Source organism: Phyllobates terribilis, unplaced genomic scaffold (genome assembly GCF_046119375.1).
Source record: "Phyllobates terribilis strain yellow unplaced genomic scaffold, ASM4611937v1 Scaffold_5__5_contigs__length_657084704, whole genome shotgun sequence".
Lineage (NCBI taxonomy): Eukaryota > Metazoa > Chordata > Amphibia > Anura > Dendrobatidae > Phyllobates > Phyllobates terribilis.
In genome coordinates, this window is record NW_027362765.1 from 249,562,638 (window position 1) to 249,587,986 (window position 25,349).

At 45.9% G+C, this 25,349-nt stretch overlaps 1 protein-coding gene across 2 annotated transcripts in view; it reads right to left on the reverse strand.

Annotated features, from left to right (window-relative positions):
- Positions 1–17,126, reverse strand: part of UNK (unk zinc finger) — a 118,886-nt gene extending 101,760 nt beyond the window's left edge. For both annotated transcript variants that reach the window (XM_073683993.1, XM_073683992.1), the window contains exon 1: positions 16,897–17,126. In XM_073683993.1, coding sequence (XP_073540094.1) covers positions 16,897–17,090 — 194 coding nt within the window. In that variant the 5' untranslated portion in view covers positions 17,091–17,126. The remainder of the gene's footprint in view (positions 1–16,896) is intronic.
- Positions 17,127–25,349: the final 8,223 nt, after the last annotated feature.

The following is a 25,349-nucleotide window of genomic DNA, read 5'->3' on the forward strand; positions in this document are numbered from 1 at the left end:
GCACAGTCAACACTTGCTGCGGTGTTATTGGGGTTCGGTAACGTCAGCTGTTCCCCTGCTGTGTTCACGGCAATTTCTCCTGCTCTGTCCATATTCACTGTGCTACTTATTTAAAACTTGCTCCAATTACACCTCTGGCTCCTCTGTTTTCAGTATTATCCCTGAGCTCCAACACCGCCAGTTGGCGCACGGAAGTGCCGTCTGCACAGTCAACACTTGCTGCCGTGTTATTGGGGTTCAGTAACGTCAGCTGTTCTCCTGCTGTGCGGACGGCAATTTCTCCTGCTTTGTCCAAATCCACTGTACTACACATTTTAAAGTTGCTCGAATTACACCTCTGGCTCCTCTGTTTTCATTCTTATCCCTGGGCTCCAGCACCGCCAGTTGGCGCTCGGAAGTGCCGTCTGCACAGTCAACACTTGCTACCATGTTATTGGGGTTCAGTAACGTCAGCTGTTCCCCTGCTGTGTTCACGGCAATTTCTCCTGCTCTGTCCATATTCACTGTGCTACTTATTTAAAACTTGCTCCAATTACACCTCTGGCTCCTCCGTTTTTAGTATTTACCCTGGGCTCCAACACCGCCAGTTGGCGCTCGGAAGTGCTGTCTGCACAGTCAACACTTGCTGCCGTGTTATTGGGGTTCAGTAACGTCAGCTGTTCCCCTGCTGTGCGGACGGCAATTTCTCCTGCTCTGTCCACATTCTCACTACTACAGATTTTAAAGTTGCTCGAATTACACCTCTGGCTCCTCTGTTTTCATTCTTATCCCTGGGCTCCAGCACCGCCAGTTGGCGCTCGGAAGTGCTGTCTGCACAGTCAACACTTGCTACCATGTTATTGGGGTTCAGTAACGTCAGCTGTTCCCCTGCTGTGCGGACGGCAATTTCTCCTGCTCTGTCCACATTCTCACTACTACAGATTTTAAAGTTGCTCCAATTACACCTCTGGCTCCTCTGTTTTCATTCTTATCCCTGGGCTCCAGCACCGCCAGTTGGCGCTCGGAAGTGCCGTCTGCACAGTCAACACTTGCTGCGGTGTTATTGGGGTTCGGTAACGTCAGCTGTTCCCCTGCTGTGTTCACGGCAATTTCTCCTGCTCTGTCCATATTCACTGTGCTACTTATTTAAAACTTGCTCCAATTACACCTCTGGCTCCTCCGTTTTTAGTATTTACCCTGGGCTCCAATACCGCTAGTTGCTGCTCAGAAGTGCCGTCTGCACAGTCAACGCTTGCTCCAGTGTTATTGGGATTCAGTAACGTCAGCTGATCCCCAGCTGTGTGTCCGGCAAATTCTCCTGCTTTGTCCACATCCACTGTAGTACGGATTTAAAACCTCCTCCAAATACACCTCTGGCTCTTCTGTTTTTAGTATTTACCCTGGGCTCCAGCACCGCCAGCTGGTTCTCGGCAGTTCCATTGGCTCTTGTACCTTCTGCTACCCATCCGGGTTCCAGTACCGTCAGCTGGTCCTCGGTAGTTCCATTTGCTCTTGTATCTTCTGCTACCCATCCGGGTTCCAGTACCGTCAGCTGGTCCTCGGTAGTTCCATTTGCTCTTGTATCTTCTGCTACCCATCCGGGTTCCAGTACCGTCAGCTGGTTCTCGGCAGTGCCTTTGGATTAGGTGCCTCCTTCTCGGTATCCAAGTTCCACCAACGTCTGCTGGTCCTTGGTAGTGCTTTCTGGCACAGGTACCTCCTGCTTAGTAACCGAGTTCCAGTAACATCAGCTGGTCCTCGGTAGTTCCATTGGCTCTTGTACCTTCTGCTACCCATCCGGGTTCCAGTACCGTCAGCTGGTCCTCGGTAGTTCCATTTGCTCTTGTATCTTCTGCTACCCATCCGGGTTCCAGTACCGTCAGCTGGTTCTCGGCAGTGCCTTTGGATTAGGTGCCTCCTTCTCGGTATCCAAGTTCCACCAACGTCTGCTGGTCCTTGGTAGTGCTTTCTGGCACAGGTACCTCCTGCTTAGTAACCGAGTTCCAGTAACATCAGCTGGTCCTCGGTAGTTCCATTGGCTCTTGTACCTTCTGCTACCCATCCGGGTTCCAGTACCGTCAGCTGGTTCTCGGCAGTGTCTTTGGCACGGGTACTCCCTCCTGCCCAGCCTGGTTCCAGCACGCCAGCTGTTTCCGGGTAGTGTCAACGTCACTTTGCCTCCAATGCGTTGTCCTGTCGTGTTGCGGTCGGGTTAGCCGACTCTATGGTGCCTGCAGTTTAGGTGACTCCTATGTGGGCTGCGGGATCTGGCAATGAAGGCTGGTTCCATAGTGCCAATAGGACAAGCACCCTCTGTAGGACTGTGGGTTTTGGTAACTGCGGCCGGCTCGCGGCCTTGAACTTTTTTTTTACATGGGTACCTTCTGCTACCCATCCGGGTTCCAGTACCGTCAGCTGGTTCTCGGCAGTGCCTTTGGATTAGGTGCCTCCTTCTCGGTATCCAAGTTCCACCAACGTCTGCTGGTCCTTGGTAGTGCTTTCTGGCACAGGTACCTCCTGCTTAGTAACCGAGTTCCAGTAACATCAGCTGGTCCTCGGTAGTTCCATTGGCTCTTGTACCTTCTGCTACCCATCCGGGTTCCAGTACCGTCAGCTGGTCCTCGGTAGTTCCATTTGCTCTTGTATCTTCTGCTACCCATCCGGGTTCCAGTACCGTCAGCTGGTTCTCGGCAGTGTCTTTGGCACGGGTACTCCCTCCTGCCCAGCCTGGTTCCAGCACGCCAGCTGTTTCCGGGTAGTGTCAACGTCACTTTGCCTCCAATGCGTTGTCCTGTCGTGTTGCGGTCGGGTTAGCCGACTCTATGGTGCCTGCAGTTTAGGTGACTCCTATGTGGGCTGCGGGATCTGGCAATGAAGGCTGGTTCCATAGTGCCAATAGGACAAGCACCCTCTGTAGGACTGTGGGTTTTGGTAACTGCGGCCGGCTCGCGGCCTTGAACTTTTTTTTTACATGGGTACCTTCTGCTACCCATCCGGGTTCCAGTACCGTCAGCTGGTTCTCGGCAGTGCCTTTGGATTAGGTGCCTCCTTCTCGGTATCCAAGTTCCACCAACGTCTGCTGGTCCTTGGTAGTGCTTTCTGGCACAGGTACCTCCTGCTTAGTAACCGAGTTCCAGTAACATCAGCTGGTCCTCGGTAGTTCCATTGGCTCTTGTACCTTCTGCTACCCATCCGGGTTCCAGTAACATCAGCTGGTCCTCGGTAGTTCCTCAGCTTTCTTGTACCTTCTGCTACATTTCCAAGTTCAAGCTTTTTGAAATGGTTCTTGGTAATCACTCTGGATCTCCCTGACGAGGACCCTGAAGACGAGGACCCTGAAGACCAACCCTAAGAAGACGAGGACCCCGAAGACAATGACCCTGAAGACGAGGACCCTGAAGACCACCCCGAAGAAGACGAGGACCCTGAAGACCACCCCGAAGAAGACGAGGACCCTGAAGACCACCCCGAAGAAGACGAGGACCCCGAAGACGAGGACCCAGAAGACCAACCCGAAGAAGACGAGGACCCCGAAGACGAGGACCCCCGAAGACGACGACCCTGAAGACCACCCCGAAGAAGACCAAGAAGATGACCCTGAAGAAGTTGACCAAGAAGACAAAGAAGAGAAGACAAGCACCAAGATACAGAAAAACAAGAGACAGAAAACCAAGAAGCAGAAATACAAGAAGCTGCAGAACAAAAAGCGGAAGAACATTAAGCATAAGACTAAAAATCAGAGCAAAAGATAATATCTAAATTATAAGCAGAAGATGACTAAGCAGTGTATGGGGGTGAGTCCGTTCCTCCTCGTGGTGCCCCTGGAAAAGACCTGCTGCTGCAGGCCAAACTGAACGCGGACAAATCCTGTTGTAAATCTTTTGTGACGGGCAGAACGAAAGGTGTAATGTCCAACCTTTTATAGATAACAACTACAGGAATGCCTGTCACAAATAAGAATATGATGAAGAAGAAGAATATGAAGAAGATGAAGAAGTAGAATATGAAGAATGTAAAAAAAAGAATAATACGAAGAAGGTGAAGAAGAAGAAGGTGAAGAAGAAGTGGATGAAAAAGATGCTGAGGATGATGAAGGAGAAAGTGTGGGAGAAGTAAAAAAGAAGGTGAAGAGCATGGAAGTAGTGAAACATAAATATCTGACAAAATATAAAAATACTTAACATAGTTAATATTTCCGTAACTCAGAACATAATAAAAAAATATTAATTCCTGCTATTCCATTTGACTGGGCTAAACCTCTATGCCTTTATTGTCTCCCCCACCTCCCCCAATACATTCTACATTATTCTTAGTTGTTTTCCTTCATGTAGAAATAACCTACAAGGAAAGAAAGGGTTTATTTTAATTCCGATATTTATGTCCCATTGACTTGCATTGGTTTCCGGTATCGGAATCGGCGATATCCGATACTTTTTCGGTATCGGTCCGATCCAATCCGATCCGATATTTCCCGATATCGGAAGGTATCGCTCAACACTACTTAGTAGTTAGTTAGTGCACTGGCTTTGGGACACAGAATTTTGGGTTCAAGTCCCATCAGCAACTAGTTACTTTTTTTTTTTTTATTATTATTAATTACTACATTTGTAAAAGTCGCTCGTCAGAATCAGTTCTCAGACAGGGTATTTAGCCTCAAACTACATCATTCTGATGTTTGATTTTGATATCTGATCATGTCCTAAAATGGACACTGTACAGTATTTCTATTCTGTGTATCAGCTTCACAATGCCCACAAACATCATGATGATTACACACTACAGAACACAACCTGGTCAACAGGCATTATAATACCGCCCAGCTACCAACTCTATAGACAAGGGTGCAAGTCTACTGAGATCGCACCACTAAACAATGTTATGGCACAGGCAGCTGATAGGGCAAATGCTTGCAAGGATGAGAACGCTTGTTCCCAATCACATGAGAACGATCAGCAGGCGAAGGGCTGATTGTACCTTTCATGCAGCCCAAAATAATTGTTGTCAGCAACACATCTTCCCATATGCACTGGGGATGTGCTGGCAGCAATATGCAAACTGTTCCCACATTGTGCCATGTTAAGTGAGCACTGATCAGTACTCAGAAATATGTCCATTGAAAAGAACACTTACTAGAGATGAGCGAATTTCCAAAATTCAAAAGTTCAATCAAATTGATCCAGGAAATTCGATTTGCACCGCATTTATTCTATGCAAATGAAATGGACCTCATTATAACCTGAGGTCTCTCCAAAGCATAATAAAACATTTAGATAAAAAAAAATCTTATGCATTTTCTGGTATCCAGCACTTACTAGGCTAGCGCAGGAGACGCCGAAAATGACCCAGCAAAGACAGCACCAATAACCAAAGAAGACCGGTGAAGACTTTTGATTCCAGCAAAACGCTGATTGTCTAGCCACCATTTTGCATGATTCACATTAATCTAATTGAAAAAAAATGGATTCTGGCAAATCCATATACCGTATATCTCTTTTTTTTTTCAAATTCCAGTTGAACTCAATTTGCCTTGAAGTAATTTGCTCATCTCTAACATTTACTAATTAACTAAAAACTAAAATGACTAATGGACTCAAATACAATACACGGATAAATTGGTTATCCTATTACACACACGGGCCTAAGGAAAAAGTGCTGACTAGTGTTGAGCGAGTATGTTCTATTAACCCTTTCGCCGAGTATGCTCGGGCCGAGCTCCGAGTATTTATAGCTGCTCGGTGTTAAGGTTGAATCGCTCTCGTGTGTATGATTTGCAACTGTTTGACAGCTTTATTACATGTGAGGAATGTCTATTTCTTACACATTCCTCCCATGTAATAAAGATGTCAAACAGTTGCAAATCATACACACGGGAGCGATTCAACCTTATCACCGAGCAGCTGTAACTACTCGGAGCTCGGCCCGAGCATACTCGGTCAGAACATACTCGCTCAACACTAGTGCTGAGGCCTCTAGAATAGCTGAAAGTGCAGGATACATAAAATGGCCAGAAATATTGGTGTCCCTCATGTAGACGCTGAAAAGTTACCTGTAAATGTAGTTACACTTCAAGGTCATGTTCTCAAATGTGGTAAAAATGCGTTTTTTCCCCCTCCGATTATTGCATTTTCCCCATTTTTGATGCATATTTAACATAGCACTTTTTAATGCAGTTTTTATTGCAGAAATGAATGGACTCCAAGCTTAAAATGACAATTTTAAGCTTGGAGTCATTGTTGCGCTGTAACATCGCTCCAGGCAGGATAATCAAAAGAGGAGCCATGGATGCTGGCACGTAAAAGGTAGTTCTCAGGGGTTCCATCCAGGGCTGTGAAGTTGGAGTCAGTATAAAATGGACCGACTCCTAAAATGTATAATAAATTGGGTACAGTAGTTCAATGCAGTTTGTGGGGAATATTTTTTCATAAGAATTTGGGAAAGTTATGAAATGTCCTATTCCTGATCTAAGGGTCTAGACTTTTAGCTGAGATGAATCTGTGCTACAGTAAATTTATAACTTAAACATGAGCCATGTATAAGGGAGTCGTGGAGTCGGAGTCGATGTTACAGAAATTGAGGAGTCGGAGTTGGAGGTTTGGCTTACAGACTCCACAGCCCTGTGCAGGATGCACTGTAAAATGTTTTCTTAAGAATTTGGGAAAGTTATGAAATGTCCTATAAATGTCTGGTCTGTTCCTGATCCAAGGATCTAGGCTTTTAGCGGAGATGAATCTGTGCTGCACTTTATGTACATGCTCAGTAGTGAGGCAGTGAGATGAATCTGTGCTGCACTTTATGTACACGCTCAGTAGTGAGGCAGTGAGATGAATCTGTGCTGCACTTTATGTACACGCTCAGTAGTGAGATGAATCTGTGCTGCACTTTATGTACACGCTCAGTAGTGAGGCAGTGAGATGAATCTGTGCTGCACTTTATGTACATGCTCAGTAGTGAGGCAGTGAGATGAATCTGTGCTGCACTTTATGTACACGCTCAGTAGTGAGGCAGTGAGATGAATCTGTGCTGCACTTTATGTACATGCTCAGTAGTGAGGCAGTGAGATGAATCTGTGCTGCACTTTATGTACATGCTCAGTAGTGAGGCAGGGCTGTGGTGTCAGAGTCAGAGGAGTTGAGGAGTCAGAAGTTTGGCTTACCAACTCCACAGCCCTGGACTTCCATCGAGCAGCCACACAATACTGACGTGGATAATGGACTGCGTCTTTCAAATTAATTTGCACTAACTCTACTAATAACAGCAGATTTCTCGCACAAACCGCAGAGTTAAACACTATGTGGGAGCAAGGCCTATAAGAATTACCTGCTTTGTGATACTGAGCCAGAACAGCACGACTCCCCTTTTTGTGTTGTGGTCGTTGCCTAGAACTGCGTCTCAGCTCCTATTCACCTAAATAGGAATTAAGCGGCAGTCCTCAGCAATGGCCACTACGCACTGGATGGAGTCGTGCTGTTTACTGGTAGCTGGCCAATGGAATACAAAAGGGGGTGCTGGGTGAAGGACACCCAACAATCTGATATTGATAACAACCCCTTTAAGGATACCATCACGGCTTGGATCTAAAAAACACAAAGCAAAAAAATAAATTAAAAAAGTCAAGTGTTTTTCTACATTAATTTTTGATGTCATTTTTCCTATTTTGTTGCTTAGTTAAAGTAAATGTGGCTTTTTTTTTATTTTTTGAATAGTTTCAAGCATCATGTGATTCATTGATCATGTGATCCTAAGGGTATGTGCCCACGATGCAGAAAATTTCTGCAGCGTTTCTGCATGTTCTTGGCAGTCAAAAATGCTTGCGGATTTTACATGCGGATTTGACTTGCGTTTTTCAAATGCATTGGGACTTCAAATCCGCATGCAGAAACGCACAAATAATGGACATGCTGCAGATTTTTCCGCAAGGAAAATCCGCAGCGGAAAATTCCGCAGCAAGGGCACAGAACATGCAGATTTTCATTGGGGATCATGGGGCACGGATTACCAAGCGTTTTGCAAGCGTTTACGATGCGGAAATTCCGCATGAAAAACGCATAGTGGGCACACAGCCTAAGAGTTTTCAAAGGACTACATGATGGGATATCAAAATACAAGTCACATTCATACATGTGTTCCGTAACAGGAAAAAAAAACAACTATATAGAGATCCATGGGAAAATAAACAGAGCTGTGATTACCCATGTGTGCATCAGTCTATGTGCCCACGATGCAGAAATGAAGCAGAAAATTTCTGCAGCATTTCTGCATCTCCCTGGCAGAAAAAACGCATGCAGATTGTACATGCGTTTTTCCTGCAGAATACATGCGGATTCACATGCGTTCCCGCATGCAGATTGACAAGCGCTTTCCAGGCGATAGCATCACTTGGAAAGTGCTTGACAACTAGGTCACACTGTGTAAATCCATGCAAACAGCATGGATTTATACAGTGTGAACAGTAAAAATTAAAACAAATAAAGCTATACTCACCCCCGAGGCCCCGGCGTGGCTGCAGCGCTGCTTCCTGGCTGGTTCCCGGCTGCCGGCATATCGTGAGACAGAGCGGTGAAGGGCCTGCGGTCACATGACTGTGACGTCACCGCAGGTCCTCAAGCGATGCCGGCATTCAGAGAGAAGCCGCCGGACAGGTGAATATAAAACTTTATTTATTATTTTATTCTTTTTTAACAGGTACAATGGTACCCAGGTCTGGATGAGAGTCTCCTCTTCTCCAGAACTGGGTACCATCCGCACATAGAGACGCATAGAAGCCGCTTGTAAAAATGTACAGTCGCGGTTTCTATGCGTTTCAATGCAAGTCAATGGCAGGAGTTCCGCTGCGCTTCCGCAAAATTAAATGACATGCTGCGGATTTTTGTACGCAGCATAAACGCTGCAGAAAAATCCGCAGCATGTGCATAGAACATGCGGAATCCCCTTGGGGACCATGGGGTGCGGATTACCTAGCGTTTTACAAACGTTTCCGCTGCGGAAATTCCGCAGCATAAACGCTTGAAAAACGCTACGTGGGCACTCAGCCTCATCCTCTCTATTCACACAGGAGACCCATTTACATAATCAATGGGGTCTCTGTGATTACATATTTATCACCAACCACATGGGTTACAGATGTTGCGGAATAGGTCACCAGGTTTGTCCCATATGAGGTAAGACCACCACCTTTCAGCCCTGATATACAGTATTTTAGAGTGCTGTATATATGCCCCCAACCTGGTCTGCAAGACAAGAAAAAGATGTTTTATTATACTCATCTGCGGGGAGATCAGGTCCGAAAGGCATCCCTGGTCTTGGTCAGATGCCTCCCTTCTTTTCTGATGCCATCCTCCTTCTGTGCTTCGTGTGGATGACGCGTCCCATACACCATCCACACGGTTCCCGGCATCGCGCTCCTGTGCAGGTGTACTTCTCTGGCCTGTCGAGGACATAGTAAAGTACTGCAGTGCGCAGGCGCCGGGGCTCTTTGACCTTTTCCAGCACATGCACACTGCAGTACTTTGCTCTGCCCACGACGGGGCAGAGAAGTACGGCTGAGCAGGAGCGCGATGCAGGGAACCGCGTGGATGGCGTAAGGATGCTTCATCCACATGAAGCACAAAAGGAGGACTTCATCGCAAGAAGAATGGAGGCGCCGGACCAAGACCAGCGACACCCATCGGACCAGACCGCCCCTCCAGGTGAGTATAATAAAAAGTATTTTTCTTAACTTACAGGTCGTGTTGGGGGCTTATATGCAGAATTACCTAGTCACCACAGCGCTGGAGTTCACTACTTGCTTTATTAACTAGTGACCATAGCGCTGGAGTTTACTACTTGTTTTATTAACTAGTGACCATAGCACTGGAGTTCACTACTTGTTTTATTAACTAGGGACCATAATGCTGGAGTTCACTACTTGCTTTATTAACTAGTGACCATAACGCTGGAGTTCACTACTTGTTTTATTAACTAGGGACCATAGCACTGGAGTTCACTACTTGTTTTATTAACTAGTGACCATAGCACTGGAGTTCACTACTTGTTTTATTAACTAGTGACCATAGCACTGGAGTTCACTACTTGTTTTATTAACTAGTGACCATAACGCTGGAGTTCACTACTTGTTTTATTAACTAGGGACCATAATGCTGGAGTTCACTACTTGCTTTATTAACTAGGGACCATAACGCTGGAGTTCACTACTTGCTTTATTAACTAGTGACCATAACGCTGGAGTTCACTACTTGCTTTATTAACTAGTGACCATAGCGCTGGAGTTCACTACTTGCTTTATTAACTAGGGACCATAACGCTGGAGTTCACTACTTGCTTTATTAACTAGTGACCATAGCACTGGAGTTCACTACTTGTTTTATTAACTAGTGACCATAGCACTGGAGCCGATGTGCCGGTAAGCCCGGAAGAAGCCAGGACGAGCGCGACAGCACACGCGGCGGGGGATCGGGGGTAAGTATAGCTTTATTTTTTTATTTTTACGGTCACACTGTATAAATCCATGCCTTTTGCATGGATTTATACAGTGTGACCTAGTTGTCAAGCACTTTCCAACTGATGCTATTGCTTGGAAAGTGCTTGTCAGTCCGCATGCGGAAACACATGCGTTAACGCATGTGGATACGCATGTGAATCTGCATGTATTCCGTATGTATTCGGCAGGAAAAACGCATGCACAATCTGCATGCGTTTTTTCTGCCAGGGAGATGCAGAAATTTTCTGCATCATTTCTGCATCGTGGGCACATAGCCTTAGAAGTTCCCACAATCACTTTTTCACTTTGTACAGTATCTTCACTGTGCACATGCACACGTTGAGTATTTGGTGACTTTTTTACCTCCATATTTGTAAGCCAAAACCAGGAGTAGAACAATCAGATAAAGTATAATAGAAACACGTCACCACTTCTGTATTTATCACCCACTCCTGGTTTTGGCTTAAAAATACTGAGGTAAAATACTGACCAAATACGGAACATGTGACTGTGGCCTTAACGTTCCAGCAAAGTGGATGAGATTTATAGAAACATCATGCCCACTGTGGCTTTTTTTTTTTTTTTTTTTTTTTTTAAGCTGCATAAAATGACCTGCGGTGCGTTTTTATTAAATCTGCAACATGTCAAGTTCTTTTGTGGGAACAGTTTTGTGGCTTTTCCCGGTTGAATTGCATCAGATATGGAAATTCTACTGGTACAAACATGTATCAAAGTTATGTCAAAGCCAAGTACCAGTAAGTATAAAAAAAAACAAATCAACTGACAAGTTGCATGGTCTCGGCTCGCGGGCTGCATGCGGTCCCTGAGGTCCCGTGATGATAGCAGCCCAGTCTCAGGGGCTATCGGTCAGCAATTCTTTTCAGTTGAATATGCGTCCTTGGACGCATATTCAATTGAAATGTATTGCTGCGCAGACACCAAATATCCTTGCGCTGTATATACGAGCCACCGGCCAACCAGAGGCTTCGGCTGTAGTTGGCAAGCCGGCGGCGAAGAGGACGCTGTTCGCCGAGGGAGAGAAAGTCAGGTGACAAAGGATTGTTTCTTTAATGTGTATGTGAAGAGTGGCAGATTTGGGGAAAGATGGGGTTCCAGGATGGGAACACTACAAGATGGGGAGGAAATTACCGTACTACAAGATGAGGCCACTACTACAATCCCTGGCAAAAAAAGTTATGGAATCACCGGACTCGGAGGATGTTCATTCAGTTGTTTAATGTTGTTGAAAAAAAGCAGATCACAGACATTGCACAAAACTAAAGTCATTTCAAATGGCAACTTTAGGGCTTTAAGAAACACTAAAAGAAATCAAGATTAAAAATGTGGTACTCAGTAAGGGTAATTTTTTTCAGACCAAGCAGAGAGAAAAAAATTATGGAATCATAAAAACAAACACACAAAAGAACACTCCAATACATCACTAGTATTTTGTTGCACCACCTCTGGCTTTAATAACAGCTTGCAGTCTCTGAGGCATGGACTTAATGAGTGACAAACAGTACTCTTCATCAATCTGGCTCCAACTTTCTCTGATTGCTGTGGCCAGATCAGCTTTGCAGGTTGGAGCCTTGTCATGGACCATTTTCTTCAACTTCCACCAAAGATTTTCAATTGGATTGAGATCCGGACTATTTGCAGGCCATGACATTGACCTTATGTGTCTTCTTTCAAGGAATGTTTTCACAGTTTTTGCTCTATGGCAGGATGTATTATCATCTTGAAAAATGATGTCATCATCCCCAAACATCTTTTCAATTGATGGGATAAGAAAACTGTCCAAAATATCAATGTAAACTTGGGCATTTATTGAAGATGTAATGACAGCCATCTCCCCAGTGCCTTTACCTGACATGCAGCCCCATATCATTAATGACTGTGGAAATGTTCATGTTCTCTTCATGCAGTCATCTTCATAAATCTCATTGGAATGGCACCAAACAAAAGTTCCAGCATCATCACCTTGCCCAATGCAGATTCGCGATTCATCACTGAATATGACTTTCATCCAGTCATCCACAGTCCACGATTGCTTTTCCTTAGCCCATTGTAACCGTTTTTTTTTCTGTTTAGGTGTTAATGTTGGCTTATGTTTAGCTTTTCTGTATGTAAATCCCATTTCCTTTAGGCGGTTTCTTACAATTCGGTCACAGACATTGACTCCAGTTTCCTCCCATTCGTTCCTCATTTGTTTTGTTGTGGATTTCCTGTTTTGGAGACATATTGCTTTATTGCTTGACGCATTGATGTCTTCCTTGGTCTACCAGTATGCTTGTCTTTAACAACCTTCCCATGTTGTTTGTATTTAGTCCAGATTTTAGACACAGCTGACTGTGAACAACCAACATCTTTTGCAACATTGCGTGAGGATTTACCTTCTTTTAAGAGTTTGATAATCCTCTCCTTTGTTTCAACTGACATCTCTCCTGTTGGAGCCATGATTCATGTCAGTCCACTTGGTGCAACAGCTCTCCAAGGTGTGATCACTTCTTTTTAGATGCAGACTAACGAGCAGATCTAATTTGATGCAGGTGTTAGTTTTGGAAATGAAAATTTACAGGGTGATTCCATCATTTTTTCCTCAGAATTGAGTGATTCTATAATTTTGTCCCTCTGCTTGGTCTGAAAAAAATTACCCTTACTGAATACCAAATTTTTAATCTTGATTTCTTTTAGTGTTTCTTAAAGCCCTAAAGTTGCCATTTGAAATGACTTTAGTTTTGTGCCATGTCTGTGATCTGATGTTTTTCAACAACATTAAACAACTGAATGAACATCCTCCAAGCCCGGTGATTCCATAATTTTTGCCAGGGGTTGTATAAGATGTTGATCAGCATTACTATATGGTGCTAATTGTAAGACAAATTACTGTATGTGGCCTATTAGGGAACACAAAATGGAAATAAAAATTGTAAAAGAAAAAAATATATATCAAAATAAAAGTATGAAAATGTTTTTACAGTAAAAAAAGCTGTTTTATGTATAAACTAAAAGTAAACAAAAAAACTGCATGTTTGTCATCGCCGCACCCATAATGACCCAAGCTATAAAACTGTACCAGAGCCCATACGATGAATGCAATTTAAAAGAATAAAATAAACAAGCCATGAATGTTTAAAAAGAAATGATCAAAAGGTGTATAGAAAAAAATAATATGGTATCACTAAAAATGTCATCTCATCCTGCAAAGAATGCGGCGCTTCAAATTCACATTTTTCTATACTTAGCCGGGTTTGAGACCCCTGGTCTATGGCCGGTATGTCATGGGCGACTTGCAAACAACACTTATGAAAATATTTGCGACTCTTCATTGCAGTCGCAGTAAGTCACAATGAAACTCCATAGGATTAAATGCAATGCGACATACATCACCATTTGCCCCTCGCCTAAGCGACCCCATACACAATAGATAATGGTCGGCTCACTCTGCCGAGCGCTCCTGTGTTCTTCTGACAGCAACTTATCTCACCGAAAACAAAAATATCGGAAGTCCGAAATCGAACATAAAGGGGGAAAAAAGGGTCGCTCTACAAGCCTCTTTCCTCCAGGCCACAGTAAAAAAAAAATCAGCAATAATTTATTGCACAAACCACCAACATTGCAATACCAGAGTAATGAGACAATGATCATAAAGGGGATTTCCAGTCTTATGGAAAGAAAAGTTTATAAACTTTGTGTTTCGATTCCTGACAATCATGTCCTGCTCGTCCCCCTCTGTTCAGCTCATGATTGAGTTTTGATGTTTATAAATTAGAGGAGCACAAATTTACAAGGAAATAATCGCAAACTGGGCAAAGTTTTAGGTGCAAATGTAATGGTTTTTTTTTGGTGGTCATAAAATTCAATCATTTTTTAAACCTCCCAACACATAAACAATTACATGTACGTAATTGCGGAGGGCCACATGGAGGGGGGGGGGGCTCAGGAGCTAAACTCTCATCTGATCGCAGCTATGTTGCAGTCAGTATCTGTGTCTAACAGCAGCTGAGCACCGATTGCTGCTGTCAACCATTTAAATGCTGCTGTCATTCTCTGACAGTAGTGTTTAAAGAAGTTGTCCAGGACTATTAATTTTTATTTTTTTACTATGGGCCTAAAAACTAAAAGGTAGGTAGTTGCTAACAGAGGCAACTACCTGTCTGTTCTACCCCGCGCCGGCTTAGAGCGGTCACCAACTGCTCCTGCTGGCAATTTAGCTGCTCCATGTCAACGGAGCAGCCCTGTCAATTCCAGCTTTGTCTGTCGACAGGGCTTGACTGCCGAACTCGCAGTCGGCTCCACGCAATTAGCCTGGCAGAGATTGGCGCCAGGCACAACACGCGGGTAGTTAGCAACAACCTGCCTGTTAGTTCTTAGGCCCATAGTAAAAAAAAAAAATTAAATCGTCCTGGATAACCCCTTTAAATGGTTCGGTTGCAAGTGCCTGTGCGCACTTGCTCCCATCGGCCCCCCACGATGTGATCATGGGGAACAGATGGGGTAACAATTGCTGCCATCTTTGTAGCTTAGCTTCAGAGAAAACAGATTTTCACTGTATACTACAATATTGTGGTTTTACAGTATATAGTAATAACGAGGGTGATCACAAGTTCAGGTCCCCTAATGTAACAAAATAAAAAAAAGCTGGTAAAATATAAAAATTTGAATTACCCTATTACCCCCCTTACTTAAAAAAATATATGGCTGTGTGGTCCCTGAAAAAAAAGCCACAAAGAGCGATCAAAATGTCATATGTGCCTCAAATCCATAGCAATATAACAGCCGGCAAAAAACAAGACCTCACACAGCTCAGTAGACGGAAAAATAAAAATGTTACAGGATTCGGAAAATTGACTATGTTTTGTTTTTTGTTTTTGCTTTTTTAAACAAAACTTCTGCTTATTTTTTTTACCAAGTAATTAAAAAAAAACTATGCAATACTGACCAGGTCATTTTGACCATACAATCAAAGTCATAAAGACAAAAGCTAAAAAATAATGGTGAAATTGCATTATTTTTTTTTTTCTTTTACCATTTTATTCCACTTAGAATTTTTTCCTCCTTTTTCTGTACATTACAGGTGAAGATTAAAGAAGATGTCCAGTACTTTTTATTATCCCCCTTCTGTATTCCCCCGGGGCCCATAAGGGTTTTTGTAATTACCTTGCGATGCAGTTTCTGCCTGTGAGCGGCGCTATCGCTGGCCGCACACAGGCATCACATGACTCCCCGCTGATGTCATGTCAAGTGAGGTGTGACATCAGTGACGCGGTCCCCGCGGTGGCTGCTGGGTTGTGGGCGGGGTTTCCTACAGTGTCACATCCAACATCCACTGCACGCTTTCCCAATGAATGAGGAGAGAGTATGCGGTGGATGCCGGGTGTGACACGCGGGTAACCCCTCCAACAGCCAAGCATCCACCGTGGAACGCAGCAGAGAGAGACCCCCAGCTGCATCCGGAATCATGAAGTGACGTCAGCGGATGTCAGAGCCGGCTGCAGCCGGGGGTCACGTGATGCCTGTGAGTGGCCAGTGATGGCGCCGCTCACAGGCAGTAACTGCAACGCAAGGTAGTTGCAAAAACCCTTATGGGCCCCGGGGGGGGTACATTAGGGGGATAATAAAAAGTAGTGGACAACCCCTTTAATGATGTCGCTCAAAACTAAAACTCATCCCAAAAAAAATAAATAAAACACCAAGCCCTCGTGTGGCTAGGATGATGGAGGGAGAGACGTTATGGCTTTTGGGGTAAAAGGGGAAGCAAAAATGCAACTGAAAAAACAAAAATCGTCTGCGGCAGCAAAGGGTTAAAGCAGTTTTTGATGATGCACATTACTACCTAACTAGGACCAGTGCGATGGGGGGGGGCGATTTTGGAGACCCCCTTGAATGGCAGCATTGGGCGTCCATTGGTATGGCACAGTGGTGCATCCGGACCTACATACAGCGGGGCCACAACCCCTTTCTGTACTTCAGCCATGGGTGACAAGACCTGGCGAGTACTGTATAGTCTGCACCATGGAGACACATTGGTCTGCACGGTACCTGTATACACAAACCGGTAATCAATTCATTATTCTTTTAGAATGGCCCAGAGATCGGTCAGTCCGCTCGGCGCAGACCCTCAGGCGCCGCCACCATTTTGCATGTATTGTTTCTTTAATATATAAGAAGTGGTAATACCAGCAGACCCTGTGACTACAGAAGAGCACCCTGTACACTATTATCTCAATGTGAATGCAGCCCTGCGGCAGCACAAGGCGCACAGCCTGGCACGGTGTGAGGCAGGCGGCACAGAGCAGGCATCGCCCCAGCGGCCCCGGCCCCGCCCCCTGCACTAGCCAGCTTTGACCGGTTCCCGCCGGCCTGGGCGCGGGGCACTCCGCGTGACTCACGCCTCCCCGCTGACGTCAGCCGTCTCGAGCTGGTTTTTTTTTACGTACGTGTAGTGCTGAGGCTTCTCGGGCTGCGCCTGGAGCGCCCCGCCTGCCGCCGCTGCCGGGGAGCTAGCCGAAGCGGACGGGGAACTTGGGACAGGGCCCTTAGACATCCTTTGGCCTCCCTCCTCCGTTCCTTTTATCGCTGGGTCTACGCGGAACGCCGCGGTGGAGGCCAAATGCGCCTGCGCGGCCGCCATGAAAGGAAATGAGAAGTGCTTCCGAGGCACTGAGGGAATACTGTGCAGTGTGAATGGTAGAGCGCTAGAGGGCGCCAAGCGCTGTAAATAGCAAGCTGTGACGTGGGAGGTGTGTGCCGCACGGCATCTTGGGAGTTGTAGTTTAATAAATAGGAATTTGCGCTCCGGCTGGCTTTGTAGTAAAGCTTGCACTAGCAGAAGTCTGTGTCCTAGCGATCACATGCCTGTGATGGGCTCTCACCCTAGCGATCACATGCCTGTGATGGGCTCTCACCCTAGTGATCACATGTCTGTGATGGGCTCTCACCCTAGCGATCACGTCTGTGATGGGCTCTCACCCTAGCGATCACGTCTGTGATGGGCTCTCACCCTAGCGATCACATGTCTGTGATGGGCTCTCACCTTAGCGATCACATGCCTGTGATGGGCTCTCACCCTAGCGATCACATGCCTGTGATGGGCTCTCACCCTAGCGATCACATGCCTGTGATGGGCTCTCACCCTAGTGATCACATGTCTGTGATGGGCTCTCACCCTAGCGATCACATGCCTGTGATGGGCTCTCACCCTAGCGATCACATGTCTGTGATGGGCTCTCACCCTAGCGATCACATGCCTGTGATGGGCTCTCACCCTAGCGATCACATGCCTGTGATGGGCTCTCACCCTAGCGATCACATGCCTGTGATGGGCTCTCACCCTAGTGATCACATGTCTGTGATGGGCTCTCACCCTAGCGTTCACATGTCTGTGATGGGCTCTCACCCTAGTGTTCACATGCCTGTGATGGGCTCTCACCTTAGCGATCACATGTCTGTGATGGGCTCTCACCCTAGTGATCACATGCCTGTGATGGGCTCTCACCCTAGTGATCACATGCCTGTGATGGGCTCTCACCCTAGCGATCACATGTCTATGATGGGCTCTCACCCTAGCGATCACATGTCTGTGATGGGCTCTCACCCTAGCGATCACATGTCTGTGATGGGCTTTCACCACAGCAGCTCCTTAGTGTGTGACACGTGTCAGCAGATTGTGCAGTAACCTGGGGTCTGCAGTAGTGTACCATCAGCCCAAATCTGTGTATGAGGCTATAATTGCTCCAATAAAGAGCCCATTTGGCTGGTACTTTATCTTGGCCACACACGTATGATAAATGTTGACCAGAAGGCAGCTGATCAAAAATATATTTTTTTTACGTAAAGGTGGGTTTAGATGACCTGATTTTGCAGCAGTCTGTAATAGAGTGTTAGTGCGCATAGGCTGCCATTGTCCAGTTATCACAGGACATGTGCTGCGAAGAACGAAAAGCTCTTGTGAAAACCAAAAATTATTTCACCCAATGAACAAGCGTTTTGCTCATTCACTGGGTGATCAGCAGCGTGTTGAGGCCATGTTCACACAATCGGTATTTTTCCTCAGTATTTGTAAGCGAAAACCCGATGAAGAACAATCAGAGGAAAAGTATAATAGAAACACGCCACCCCTTCTGTATTTATCACCCACTCCTGGTTTTGACTTACAAATACTGATCGTGTGAACGTGGCCTTGGACTTGCAGTGTAAATGCCCCTTTAGTGTGGGGCTTTAACTGCGACACAGGCCATGTGGTTGAAGATTGCTGGCTGCTACCGCACGCATTATGCAAATACATGAATTGCAATCTGAAAGGTACAGCGACTAGCAAGTATTAAAAAGTTGCAACCAGTTGGATCTTTTGCAACTTACTTGCTGTGGTACTTTGTGACCCCATTCACGTGCATTATTCTGTGATGTAACACAAACATTTATTTTTTTTTCCAGCACTACCTGTGTCTTTTCCAAAATTGCTGTGTATTCCCAGCTTTACAGCAGAGTCAGACTGCTGTATTTCTCGTGTGCGAGGATCGCATGGTAAACCTTGTACTGGCCGGCACCTCTCCTGACCTGAGCTTGACAGATTCATAGAAATCCATCACGCTGTCATGCTCAGGTCAGGAGAGGTGCCGGTCAGTCCGTGCACTGCGATGCGGTCATGGCACAAGTTATACAGCAGTCTGTCTTTGCCCTTAGACTGCATTCACATCCATGTGATTTTCTTCTTTATCTTGGATTGTACACAGACCCATAGAGTCTCATTGATCCATACAAACATCTGTTTTAAAAAACATATTCTTGTCTTTGGTCCATAAGACTCAGACCAGATACCATTCTCATCTGTTTTGGGGATCAGACATTGTAGTATTTGGGGATGAAACAGAAGACATACTTTGTACGTCAGTTTTCCATCCATGATCCATTGCTAAGGCCGGGGTTACACGGTCGTCGATTCTCTCATGCGAGAGAATCAGGCCAATTAGGCAAATACTCCCGGATCAAACAATGTCAGAGATTGAGCTGAGTGTGATTGGATTCTCTCGCATAAGAGCTTCACAGCACAGGTGCGGAGAAGACGGAGAAAAAACGACAGCATGAAAAAATAATCACAGATTGGCACTGCCCCATAGTATAACAGTGAGCCGAGTGATATCAGATAAAACATCAAACAGAACTCAGCCGTGTTCTACGCTCGTAGGAGCGTGCCCTAAGAGTCAATTAATAAAAAAAAAGTTCAGACAGTCTACCTCCTTCAGTGAAAAAAAATGGAAGCAACTACGATAACACCTGAGCAAAAAATCAGTAAATTTCTCTTGGATGGTAATACATGCTTTTGTAAATGCAAGGGGATTTCTGGTTTTAACATTTTATCTCTGCAAGAAAACAACATCAGTCACTTTCTATTGCATTGTACACTGTATATTTACTTCCTAATGCTCCTATTTATTTCATTGTTCATTTCTACACTGTGTGCAGAATTATTAGGCAAGTTGTATTTTAGAGGATTATTTTTATTATTGATCAACAACTAACTATGTTCTCAAACCAAAAGACTCATAAATATCCAAGCTTAATATTTTTGGAAGTTGGAGTGTTTTTTTTTTTCGATTTGGCTATCTTAGGAGGATAACTGTTTGTGCAGGTAACTATTACTGTGCAGAATTATTAGGCAACTTAATAAAAACCAAATATAATCCCATCTCACTTGTTTATTTTCACCAGTTAAACCAATATCAGTGCACAAAATTTAGAAATAAACATTTCTGACATACAAAAACAAAAAAAATTTGTGATCAATATAGCCACCTTTCTTTATGATGACGCTCAACAGCCTTCCATCCATAGATTCTGTCAGTTGCTTGATCTGTTTTCGATCAACATTGCGTGCAGCAGCCACCACAGCCTCCCAGACACTGTTCCGAGAGGTGTACTGTTTTCCCTCCCTGTAGATCTCACATTTTATGATGGACCACAGGTTCTCTATGGGGTTCAGATCAGGTGAACAAGGGGACCATGTCATTAATTTTTCTTCTTTTAGACCTTTACTGGCCAGCCACGCTGTGGAGTAGTTGGATGCATGTGATGGAGCATTGTCCTGCATGAAAATCATGTTTTTCTTGAACGATACCGACTTCTTCCTGTACTACTGCTTGAAGAAGTTGTCTTCCAGAAACTGGCAGTAGATCTGGGAGTTGAGCTCCACTCCATCCTCAACCCGAAAAAGGTCCCACAAGTTCATCTTTGATGATACCAGCCCATACCAGTACCCCACCTCCACCTTGCTGGCGTCTGAGTCGAAGTGGAGCTCTCTGCCCTTTACAGATCCAGCCGCTGGCCCATCCATCTGGCCAATCAAGAGTCACTCTCATTTCATCAGTCAATAAAACCTTTGAAAAATCAGTCTTAATATATTTCTTGTCTCATTCTTGACGTTTTATCTTATGTTTCTTGTTCAAAGGTGGTCGTTTTTCAGCCTTCCTTACCTTGGCCATGTTCCTGAGTATCGCACACCTTGTGCTTTTTGATACTCCAGTAACGTTGCAGCTCTGAAATATGGCAAAACTGGTGGCGAATGGCATCTTGGCAGCTTCACGCTTGATTTTCCTCAATTCATGGGCAGTTATTTTGCGCCTTTTTTGGCCAACACGCTTCTTGCGACCCTGTTGGCTATTTGCCATGAAACGCTTGATTGTTCGGTGATCACGCTTCAAAAGTTTGGAAATTTCAAGACTGCTGCATCCCTCTGCAAGACATCTCACAATTTTGGACTTTTCAGAGCCCGTCAAACCGCTCTTCTGACCCATTTTGCCAAAGGAAAGGAAGTTGCCTAATAATTAAGCACACCTTATATAGGGTGTTGATGTCATTAGTCAACACCCCTCATTACAGAGATGCACATCACCAGATTTACTTAATAGGTAGTTGGCTCTCAAGCCTATGCAGCTTGGAGTAGGACAATATGTATAAAAAGTATCAAAGTGATCAAAATATGCATTTCCCTAATAATTCTGCACGCGGTGTAATTTGCATGTCAATCAAATTCTAATCTAAAAGAAGGCTGCATGGACAGTGGGTTAAGCCCTTTGAATAAATCAGGGATGTCAAACTCAAACACACAGAGGGCCAAAATTAAAAACTTGGACAAAGTCGAGGGCCAACCACTATACAGTGTAATGGACTCCACAAAGTCCTCCATATAGAATAATGGGCCCCACATAGTCTGCTATACAGAATAATGGGCCCCGCATAGTTCTCCACACAGTATTATGGACAGCACATAGTCCTCCATACAGAATAATGGCCCCACCTAGTCCTACATACAGTATTATAGGCCCAACATAGTCCTCCATACAGAATAATGGCCTCACATAGTCCTACATACAGTATTATGGGCAACACATAGTCCTCCATAAAGAATAATGGGCCCACATAGTCCTCCATACAGAATAATGGGCCCCACATAATTGTCCATACAGTATTATGGCCCCACATAGTCCTCCATACAGAATAATGGGCCCCACATAGTCCTCCATACAGTATTATGGGCACCACATAGTCCTCCATACAGAATAATGGCCCCACATAGTCCTCCATACAGAATAATGGTCCCACATAGTCCGCCATACAGAATAATGTCCCCTCATAGTGCTCCATACAGAATAATGGCCCCTCATAGTCCTCAATACAGTATAATGGCCCCACATGACGCTCCATACAGAATAATGGCCCCACATAGTCCTCCATACAGAATAATGGGCCCCACATAGTTCTCCATACAGTATAATGGGCCCCACATAGTCATGCATACAGTATAATGGCCCCACATAGTCCTCCATACAGTATAATAGGACCTACATAGTCCTTCATACAGTATAATGGCCCCTCATAGTCCTCCATACAGTATAATGGCCCCACATGATGCTCCATACAGAATAATGGCCCCACATAGTCCTCCATACAGAATAATGGGCCTTACGTAGTCCTCCATACAGTATAATGGCCCCACATAGTCCTCCATACAGAATAATGGGCCCTACATAGTCCTTCATACAGTATAATGGGCCCCACGTAGTCCTCCATACAGTATAATGGGCCCCACATAGTCCTCCATACAGTATAATGGCCCCACATAGTCCTCCATACAGTATAATGGCCCCTCATAGTCCTCCATACAGTATAATGGCCCCACATGATGCTCCATACAGAATAATGGCCCCACATAGTCCTTCATACAGAATAATGGGCCCCACATAGTTCTCCATACAGTATAATGGGCTCCACATAGTCCTCCATACAGAATAATGGGCCCCACATAGTCCTCCATACAGTATAATGGGCCCCACATAGTTCTCCATAAAGTACAGTATAATGGGCCCCACGTAGTCCTCCATACAGAATAATGGCCCCACATAGTCCTCCATACAGAATAATGGGCCCCACATAGTTCTCCATGCAGTATAATGGGCCCCACATAGTCCTCTATACAGAATAATGGGCCCCACGTAGTCCTCCATACAATATAATGGCCCCACATAGTCCTCCGTACAGAATAATGGGCCCTATATAGTCCTTCTGTAATGCACACGCCCGGGCTGAGCGGCGTGTGCGTGTGATTGTAGTGATTCCACTGGACCGTGCCGGAGAGTGAATGCCTGGAGGGGCTTAACTAGGTATTCACCCGATCTGACCAGGGTCGCACGACGGCATACGACGCCAGTGCACCAAGGAGGAACCGAGCAGAGGGACCAGGTGCTACTCCAGGACAGACCCCGGACACGGCTGTTGACCCACACAGGGGAATACAGGAACAGACTGGTAGGCTGGCACACAGACTGGTGGGTATAGGTAGGCATGACTGGTATGCAGGCAGGCGGGTAAGCAGGCAGGGGGGTACAGGCAAGCACAGCTAGAGTGCAGACAGGGAGGCACTAGCAGGTAGGAACACAGGCGGGATAGGACCCAGTACACACTGGGACTCAGGAACAATACAGGCAGAGGGGTACAGGCAAGCACAGCTAGAGTGCAGACAGGGAGGCACTAGCAGGTAGGGACACTGGCGGGATAGGACCCAGTACACACTGGGACTCAGGAACAGAACCACAGATGTGGCGGACAAACACAGCAGAGTGAGGCCGCCCAGAGAGGTGAGCGAGAACAGGGCAGGACAAGGCCGCCTGGAGCGGTGAGCAAGAGTAGAGCAGGACAAGGCCGCCAGGAGCGGTGAACAAAGGGTCAGAGCTGAGCGAGACTGCCGGAGCAGTGAGCAAGAGTAAAGCAGGACGAGGCCGCCTGGAGCGGTGAACAAAGGGTCAGAGCTGAGCGAGACTGCCGGAGCAGTGAGCAAGAGTAAAGCAGGACGAGGCCGCCTGGAGCGGTGAGCAAGAGTGGAGCGAGACTGCCGGAGCAGCGAGCAAAAGGGTCAGAGCGGAGCAAGGCTGCCGGAGCAGCGAGCAAAGGAGTCAGAGCAGGCTAGAACCGCCGGAGCGGTAAGCAAAGGAGTCAGAGCAGACTAGAACCGCCGGAGCGGTGAGCAAAGGAGTCAGAGCAGGCAAGGCTGAGTAGGGGGGACAGGGCTCTGTTCACACGGAACAGACAGGAAGGGAAAGGCAGAGCCAGACACCCACAGGGTACTTGCAGTGAAGTAGCGAGTGGACCACAAACTCACAAACGGGAGTACAGAGACAACAGGCAGGAGTTAGGTACGAGTTCAGACTCTGCAGAAAAAGGAAAGGAATGGACATAGAGAAAAGACAGATGAAAGATAGGAGAGAGTACAGACTGGAACTGAGTGTACGGACGAGACCGACACTGCAGCGGGACACAGGAGCGGGTCTGGGAATACGGCCCCCAGAGAGGTGGGACGAACAGGCAAGGAGCGTGTTCAGACAGGACAGACAAGATACAGGAGCAGGTCTGGGTAATCGGCCCCCAGAGAGGCGGGACGAACAGGCAAGGAGCGTGTAGACAGGACTCAGTTCAGACACGGGAACTGATACCGCAAGGCAGGAGACATAGACAGGACTCAGTTCAGACACGGGAACTGATACCGCAAGGCAGGAGACAAAGAACGGGACCTGGCACCTTCAGAGTGAAAGCACACACTGAATGAAACACTATGCACAGGCAGGGATAGATGGGAGCAGCTGAGCTATATACCAGGTGACAGACAGCAATAGGCTGAGGACGCACAAGGGGTGTGACCCACAGCAGGTACAAAAAGCAGGAAGTGATCGGGCGCCGCCCTTAAGCAGCAGAAACAGACAAACAGACAGCAAGGAGGGAAGCCAGAGAGACATTCTGGACTGGAGATCAAGTGCGCGCTCTTGCACAGTGGGAGATGGACCACCATGCAAGGACGCCGCCAGGTATGTTACACCTTCATACAGGATAATGGGCCCCAAGTAGTCCTCCATACAGTATAATGGCCCCACATAGTCCTCCATACAGTATAATGGCCCCTCATAGTCCTCCATACAGTATAATGGCCCCACATAGTCCTCCATACAGTATAATGGGCCCACATAGTCCTCCATACAGTATAATGGCCCCACATAGTCCTCCATACAGTATAATGGCCCCACATAGTCCTCCATACAGAATAATGGGCCCCACGTAGTCCTCCATACAGTATAATGGCCCTACATAGTCCTCCATACAGTATAATGGTCCCACATAGTCCTCCATACAGTATAATGGCCCCACATAGTCCTCCATACAGAATAATGGGCCCCACGTAGTCCTCCATACAGTATAATGGCCCTACATAGTCCTCCATACGGAATAATGGGCCCCCACATAGTCTTTCATACAGTATAATGGCCCCACATAGTCCTCCATACAGTATAATGGGCCCCACATAGTTCTCCATACAGTATAATGGGCTCCACATAGTCCTCCATACAGT